The 8717-nt window shown below is 38.3% G+C and overlaps 1 protein-coding gene across 1 annotated transcript; it reads left to right on the top strand.

The window, feature by feature from the left end:
• The first annotated feature begins 1062 nt into the window (after positions 1-1062).
• Positions 1063-7746, top strand: si:ch211-117k10.3 (Krueppel-like factor 15). The gene is made up of 3 exons (XM_017450183.3): positions 1063-1198; positions 2339-3339; positions 3661-7746. The coding sequence occupies exons 2-3, from the start codon at positions 2426-2428 to the stop codon at positions 3827-3829; spliced, it is 1083 nt and encodes a 360-aa protein (XP_017305672.2). The 5' UTR covers positions 1063-1198; positions 2339-2425; the 3' UTR covers positions 3830-7746.
• Positions 7747-8717: the final 971 nt, after the last annotated feature.

Genomic DNA, 8717 nt, shown 5'->3' with positions numbered 1-8717 from the left:
AAATGTGTGTTCACTGGACAAAAATTTGGCAAGCTGGATCTTTAGACCTTCATCTTACTAATATAAAATTATTATTATTATTATTATTATTATTATTGTTATTGACTTTCTAATGACTGTAAAGACATGTAAATAAAGAACTGTTGCATCCATCACTAATTTGTGTCTGAGTGATCTGTAATTATAATTATAATAATAATTTAATAATTATTAATAATTACCATATAATTATGATGATATATATTGTCATCTTTTCCAAATTCATCACCACACCACCAATTCCTCACATTTCCATTTAACATGGAGAGTTTCTCAGTAATTCGATATAAAACTGATTTATGGAGAGTTGCATATAGTTGCTCAGTGGCTTGACTCTATTGTGGTCTGATATGCCAGTTGTTTGAGAATGATGTTAAACAAATCACAGAAGTGTACTTCTATACAGCACCTTACATGTTTACCACTTAAACATGTTTTATAATTCTTGCAGTGAAATTATTACTCGCAAGTTCCCACATTACAGTTGCAAACATTACAAAGACCAAAGACACATAATACACGTACTGTAAGACATAAAGTGACCAACATTGCAGGACAATACAGTGCAGGGAAAATAACAATAAATATCTTTGTACAGAATGCACATTGCAAAATGCAAGTGCATTTGATACATACTATAGACATTATGTACATGAATGATTTGGGGTGTATGTGTGTGATGTGTGTACTATTGGAATTAATGATATGATAAAACAGTCCAGGTCCTAGCAGGTGCAGCTGGGTGTGTGTGTGAGCGATGTAAAGGGCCCAGTATTGATGTGGTGTTCCTAATAAAGTGACCGGTGAGGATATTTGTCCACGCACGCGCCCTTGTTGTGCTGCATGGCTTACTGGCTCTGTTTTCAGAAATGTGGCCTCGTGCTTTCGCCTGGCTTTCCTCAAAATAAATAATGCATGAAACGTGGCGGTGCGACCAATCAGACGCGTCGACTGAAGGCGAGCCTCCGGAATAGCAGCCAATCAGAGCGAAGGAACCGGATCCGTGTTGTCATGTGACGGGGGGCCTCCGAGAAAATGCCAACATGGAAGCGAGGCAAGGGCGAGATCTTCAGCTACAATAATACGAAAAAGGGACCTAGGTCCAGGCCAAGTTTTGTTTAATTACACACCGGAACTCTGCATCCGTCACACTTTGGAGGTAATGGGCAACAATACGTCATTTTGTAACGGTTAAATGCGTAATGTTTAAAGTTGCACGCGGGGTTTAGGAAAAGGAATGGGGGGCGCTTCTCGATGACCCTGCGTTGCAAAAACGCAGACTGTGTTTTTCGCGTGTGCGCTTTTCCTCTGCGACACGTGTGTAGGGTGTTTTTCATGTGGATTTTTGCTGAGAAAATCGTTAACTAGCTACGGAGTTTTTCTTTTAATCCCATCGCGATTTTTTTTACGCAAACGATTTGCGAATCCGGAGGGCTGACGCACTTTTTGCGTTACTGGAATTGTGGCTGCGCACGTTTTGCGCAGAACAGACTTTCAAAATATTCATTTAAAAACAGAAAAAATAAAATAAAAAAGACACATGCATTTTAAGAGCAACAGAAATCCAATATACAAAAAAAATCGATTATTTGATATTTATAATATACAGTTAACTCCAAAAAAAATATGACTTAACATGCACTGAGCTTGTTCAAAGCTTAAACATATGGTGACGTTGTATAGTTTCATTTTAATGCATTAGAAAACTAATTGCGAAATTATTGGCAAACCAGTTTGAGTCGATGTGACTTAGATTTTGCTCGTTTTTCAAAAGTATTTTTTTCAATGGTACATTTTGCGTTCATTTCACTTCACATTCTTGTAGGTTTTCTTTTGCCTTACATTTTTTACTTCACATAATACGTTAAGTCTTCTTCACTAGTTTAATGTTTTTATTTTCTGCAAAACACTCATTTCAAAATTATCGGCACCCCTATGCATGTCGTGGTGTGCCAATCATTTTCCATTTGACCATATCATAGGCTAAAAGTTTACAATTTAAATTTTTACTTCTTTACGGTTTCCCTGCTTATTTGTATTCAATCGACTTTTACATTTTCCGTCACTTTTTCGTCGCGTAATTTATTTTTACTAGTGTAATTTTTAAATACTGATTGCAAATATTTTCTTCATGTACCGGTTCGCTATATTATAAGATTATAGGATTGAGTATTTTCTGTTATGTTTGCATTTATTTAAATTTTACATTCGTGTATCCCATGTTAATAATACACACACTTTGAAATGCTTTATGAGTTATTTACTTCCACCATAATTTTGTTTCTTTCTTGTGCTCTAGGGGTATTAAAGCGAGGCATCTGCGGTGATACACTCCCTCACTCACCTGCCTTTTTTTTTTTTTTTTTAAATATCCGGACTGTAATAAATGGTTTCATTAAGTGATAAACCAGTGGCCATTGCTAATGACTCTCTTATGCTGCTCAAGCTGCCCTGCATGGAGGTGGGGGGCAGTGAAGGAGGCAGCTCAGTCTCCTGCTCCAGCCCCGAGACGGGCGACACTGCCACCGGTCTGGGTGAAGAAGAAGAAGAAGAGGAAGATGGTCTCTTGAACTTTGACTTCACTTCAGGTATGGAGGAAGTTCCCAGATTTCCGGATTTCACCTTGCACGTTTCAAGCAGCTTCTCTCCGACTCTTGAGGACATCGAAGAGTTCTTGATGGAGAAGATGGATCCGGAAGAAAAAGACCTCGTCATTCCAGACACAGAAACAGAGCAGGCGGTAGATAAAGACGCGCCATCTCCTGCGAGTCAGCTAAACAGTACGGCAGTCAAATCTTCCGCCCAAACCCCCACTAGTCAGAACACTAGTGCTACAGCTAGCTCTGCTCCAGTGTTAGTTGGCGCTCCAGTGGTACTGCAGATTCAGCCCGTGCAGATCAGCCACCCGCTTCCCCAAACGAACCCCCCTGCCAACGGGCTGCGGGTGGCCCACCTGGTGCTGGGTGTCCAGGGTGGGCAGAATGTTGCCCTGCTCTACCCTCCGGTGCCCTCTGCGACCGTGCTGCCCATAGTGGGTGAGACCGGATGCCAAGACCAAAAGTATGTGAAGATCGCCCCGTTGCCCATCGCGTTTAGGGCGGTTGGCATAGCAGCGACCAGCTTGGTCAAAGCCATCCCTCCATGCTCACCCAGGTCATCCACGGAAAACCTGCGTGTGCACAAGTGTTCCCATCCAGGGTGCGAGAAGATGTACACCAAGAGCAGCCACCTGAAGGCTCACTTCCGAAGACACACAGGGGAGAAGCCGTACCTGTGCAGCTGGCCAGACTGCGGCTGGAGGTGAGGCGTTTTACAGTTCTAATTTTTTTCCAAATGTATTTTGTTTCTGTATTGTTTTTAGCCTGTTTCAGTTATCGACATTATGTAATATTATTCTAAAATATCACTTGTTTTATGCGTTTTTTCATTTTATATTATATATTAATTGCCATTTATTTACATGAAGGGTGCCAGTATTTCTGAAGTTGACTATAGATGTATAAGTAATCACACATAAATATATTTTCTTGTTCAGGAGGTGTGTTTTGTCCATATTTTCTGCTTTCTTTTCTTTTCTTTTTTTTTTAAAACCCCAACAATTTCACCTTACTATGCTCGTAGGTTCTCCCGGTCGGATGAATTATCCCGTCATCGGCGTTCGCACTCGGGCGTGAAGCCTTACAAATGCACGATGTGCGACAAGAAGTTCGCCAGGAGCGACCACCTGTCCAAACACACTAAGGTGCACAGGAGCCCGCGCGCGAGCAGACTGGCCAGACCGAGCATCTGAAGCAGCACCGTCCTTCCACTAAACCCGGAAAAGCTAGATCTTCCTTTATTTTCCACTTTCCTTCCTTCCTTCCTTCCTTCCTTCTTCCTCTTGCTTGGTTTTCTCCAGATCTGTGCTTTTCTCGGTGCTAACGCTGGCTAACTTGAACCTCAGGGATGTGATTGTTCAGCCCCGAAGCAGCCCCGCTGCACACAACTCACTACCCTTGTACGCTCTTGATGTAATTCGGAATTCTGAGATTTTGATGCAAAAATCTGGCACGAGGATAAGCATGGTGCTAAACTGGTGCGTTTTTGTGAATATTCCCTAGTAATCTGAATCGGAAAAAGGACTCTGTACAAGCTTCGAAGTCCAGATGTGAGCATGTCTCTAGACTGCCTTATATTTAAAGCAGTGTCTTTCCTAAGCATCATGTATACTGGCTTGTAAAGGTGAAAAAAAAAAGTCTTGTGTATGCTGTGTATGCTAAAACGGACAAACCGAATCAGATAATCCTGATTTTTCTTTTTCTAAATATGCACTTCAGCTTGAATTGGATAATCGTTATACTATCACGGAATAGTATCTAATGTATAGCACTTAAGGTAAGGGTTTAACATTTCCTGCCTCTGAAAATCAATGCAAGGTCCAGTGTGATTGTTTTTTTTGTACCGTGATGTATCTTGATGTAACTTTCTTACTTTTTTTTTTTTTCGTACTAATGCCTGATGTTACTGATTTTATTTCCCTTTTTTTTTCTTTTCTTTTTTCTACCTGTCCTCTTCCCGGCCCAATCACATCCCTGATTGAACCAAATCATGTTAAAGTGCGTCTATGCTGTGCCTCGCATCTCTTTCAGATTGTTGAGAGAGGCTAATATGCCAAACCAGAGATCCCGGTTATCAGTGGGACTTTGGCGTTTGACTACGTTTTAAGGAATTACCGCTCACGTACTGTAAAAACACGCATAAGCTAAAGGAAGAGGGATGCATCGATACAGATACCGGTATCTGGTATCAGATACTGTGCTTATTTACTCGTACTCGAGCAAATAAAATAAATAAATGACCTGATACCATGTGACGTAAGACTAACGTACGCTGTCGGGTTAACGGACAGATGACGGTGAGAGACAGCAATCCGGATGTATTTCATGAGTAACGATGGCGTTCAGATCAATCTGTGGCTTTACTTCTCCTCCTACTCCTGATAAACCATCTTCGGTAGAAAACTCCAGCTAGTAAAAGCTAACAAGGCGAGAAAAAATATCTACAGACGACGCCAGACGAGTGAAATTATTCTCGGTTGTTCTTCCGTTATGAGTCGTTAACGACGAGGGACTTTAAATACAGCTGTACAAAAGCGCTTTTCTGGACCATCCCAAAACCCTGCTCTTTTCCCCTGCAGCCCAATACGAGCAGACTAATGTAGCTAGTTAAAGCACTTCGTTTAAAGTTACGTAGCTAACACTATAAAGAGCGACCCTAGTAGCGTAAACACACGAACACGCTACGTGTGCGCTTTTCATGGTCGCTGTTTGAAACACAAAAGGAAATGTTCAAAAAACGGTATCGATGCATCCCTGCTAGGGACAGCAAATCCAAACTTGAGGTTTATAAGCTACATTTAAGAGCAGAGCTGTATAGTGTTTCAGTTCATCAGGAGCAGATGAATGTTTCGTATTTCGTATTCTAACGTTTCGATATTAATGAAGCTATCCTGTTATGATTGTAAATCATGAATCAGTGAAGGGTTTTTGTTTGTTTGTTTTTTTTTACTCCGTCCTTTAAGTTCCATTCATTTAAAGAGAGCTGATCAATAGCTCATAAATCTTCCTCACTATTGCCTTTATGGAACATCTGGTGTTATGGTTAATTACACTTTTCACTGTTTAATTACTAACTCCAGCTCTTGTACGAGCGGACGTCGAGTAACATGTTACAGTGGTCGGTGGTGTCACATAACGAGGGTGCTTTTATGTTGTCTGTTTCAATACTGTATTTAGTACACCCTCGTCACTTCCGCTAGGGCGGAATCTTGCGAAAGTAACGAAATCGTCGGCCATAGGACAGAAATCACTGCGTTCCGACACGATTTTATTTTACGATTATATAAAAACATAACAAAATGGTGGACAAAGGTGTTTTAAAAAGCCAGAGCCATTACAAAAACCTAAGGAATACTGTACAAACGACATTCGTGATGTTGTAGGAATACATACGGAAGTGTTTTGGTATTTTTGTAGCACAGCTATTTATCAACAATTCCAAATTCTCCAATCGTCCATAAAACAAATTAGCACCTGTTATCGCTTACGTTATACTAGCTTTGAATGGTCATTCCTTCATCGTCGTCTCTCGCCATTTCCCGAAGTTGATAAGACAATTTAATAAAACGCAGCTTGTCACGTTTTTGAGAAACCGCAAAATGCAACCTCGTCTGTTACAGCTTTAGACTGTTATCAAGCGTTAGCACTGGAGACTCCTTCCGTAAACGTTAAATAAACGTCTCCTTACAGATTCAACAATAATTCATGTTTTTTTAAAAAAAATCCGTTTACGTGGGCCGTGGGATTTGCAGCTGTGGTACGGTTCGAGTTGCCGTAATAGAAAACTAATCAGCACCTCCCAACCAATCAGAATCCAGAATTCGGCAGTGCTGTGGTGTAAATTAAAATAACAAATATTGAAGACGCTGTCAATAAAAAAAAAAAACGAAACATTTTTTTTGAACACCTGGATGTTTTGTTTCAGTTCAATAACACGATTCAGAATAAAGGAAAGTAAACGGAAAGGAAAGAGTAATCTTCTCGCTATTGGATCCCCAACACGACTCTAAATGAGCGCTTTATTAAAGGTGGACGCGTTTGGAGGGTAAAGACGTTAAGCCTGTCGATAAAAGCTCTTAGTATTAACTGTGAAAGCAAAACTACGTGGTGCCTAAAGTGTCTAATTAGAAGGGCGTGGCAGTGTGACGATATAGTATCGATATCGTGATAAATTACGCCACAATACATTTTTTTTCTGAGATATCACGGATCTTGTGATACCTCTTTTTTTTTTTTTTTTTTTAATAATTCAAAATGTTTTTAACGATCAAATTTTGTACTTGGTTTTTAAAAAACATTCTAAATCTATAGAAATGTTTTTTTTCCTTTTTCATTGTGCATTGTGGAGTCATTCATTTTTGTAGACACCAAATAACCCCCAACCCCCCCCCCCCCCCCCCCTTTATTTGACACAGCACTACTGCTGTCCTGCTCGACATTTCTAATATCGTGACACACGTTGCGTATCGTAGAAATGTCTTTGTGATGTGATACGATATATGTGATATATTTTTGGCATATCATGCTCTCTGAGTATTTCGAGTGATTTAAAGATTTGACTAGATTTAGATTTAGATTGTTCCAGTATAATAGTCATTGCTAATATTTCTCAAGTCACCAAACATTTAATAATAAACACTTTTTAAAATGAGGTCGATTGAACTAAAATTCTAATAGCATATTCATAAACTTTCGACTGGCAGTGAACGTAACATTGGAGTTTCTACGTTCAATCTGGATTTTGTGTCGCAAGTTCATGCACAGATTGCTAAGAGGACGTCAATGAGGGCATCTTAAAACCAGTATTGAAACACGTTTCATGACCTCTTTTGATTTTTCACTACTTTGTTGGAGATATGTGCTATATATATTTTTTTTTTCCAATTTTTTTTTCCTTCTCAGCAGCTGGCCATCTCCCTGTCCGTTCCCTCTCTCTCCTTTGCCTTACCAGACTCGCGTTAATGCATTAACACTTTAATTTCAACATTAAAGCCATCCAGTATAGCTGCTCAGCCATGTAACTGGAGATGTTTAGGTTATATTTTTTTGAATAACTGAAGAAAATAAATGTTATTTTCCTATGTACGACAATAAAACAAGAAGCAATTCACTGAAAAGCTCTAGCAGTTCTTTCACGTTGCATAAAAACTGTTACGCAATTTGCACTTCTTCTGAAGGAACGGGCCTTCATAACACATTCATAAGCATTTTATAAAAAAAGTAATTAAAGGAAATTGGAGGGATTTTTATTTATGAAATATGAAAAACTGAGGTTTTATGTTTTATTTATTTTATTTTTTTTACATTAATGACAGGACTCGATTCTTCTTCCAAATTCTACATCTTCTTTCATGAATTCTTTATAAAGCCTTTCTTGAGGATTTATGTAAGGTTTATATTCAAACTCGTACATGTTAACATCAATACTAAAAGCTAGCTTATAATTTGCACATTATTTATTTATTTATTTATTTATTTAATTAATTTTTTTAAATCCTCCAGAATCATTTACATATTCATTTTATTTATATATATATATATATATATATATATATATATATATATATATATATATATATATATATATATATATATATATATATACACACACACACACACACATACATATGTGTGTGTGTGTGTGTGTGTAATGAATGTATTATGATACATGTAGATACCTTGAATATTAAAACAGTATTTATAAGTACTGTATAGAGCTTGAAATGTGACATTTTTAAAATATAGCAGCTTGTTTTTTTTTATAGACCAAATACATAGAGCGCCTTTCACTGCTTTGGCTGTTCATAACACATTTACAAGCATTACATAAATCTCTTACAGTATAAAGCAATTCTGGAGAATTTATATAAGACTTTCCCCCCAACACTTGTGAGGTGACGTTACAGTTTTTATGATTTAGGTTATAGAAGAGCTCTCAGTTGTTGTGTTTGTTGTTTTTTTGTCTAATGATCAAAAGAACATTTGTGATGCTTTATGCCATTTTCTTTTAAGTATTGACCTGTTATGCCAGCTTTTGTATTTATATATCTACTTAATAGAAAGACTTGTGTTAATTTGGGT

Source organism: Ictalurus punctatus, chromosome 21 (assembly GCF_001660625.3).
Source record: "Ictalurus punctatus breed USDA103 chromosome 21, Coco_2.0, whole genome shotgun sequence".
NCBI lineage: Eukaryota > Metazoa > Chordata > Actinopteri > Siluriformes > Ictaluridae > Ictalurus > Ictalurus punctatus.
The sequence above is the reverse complement of the archived record's forward strand: the minus strand, read 5'-3'. Positions and strand labels throughout refer to the sequence as shown.

Coding starts and splice junctions, on each gene's coding strand:
- si:ch211-117k10.3 (XM_017450183.3), top strand. CDS start 2,426: ATGGTTTCATTAAGTGATAAACCAGTGGCCATTGCTAATGACTCTCTT. Junction 3,340..3,660: donor TGGCCAGACTGCGGCTGGAG/GTGAGGCGTTTT, acceptor CTATGCTCGTAG/GTTCTCCCGGTCGGATGAAT.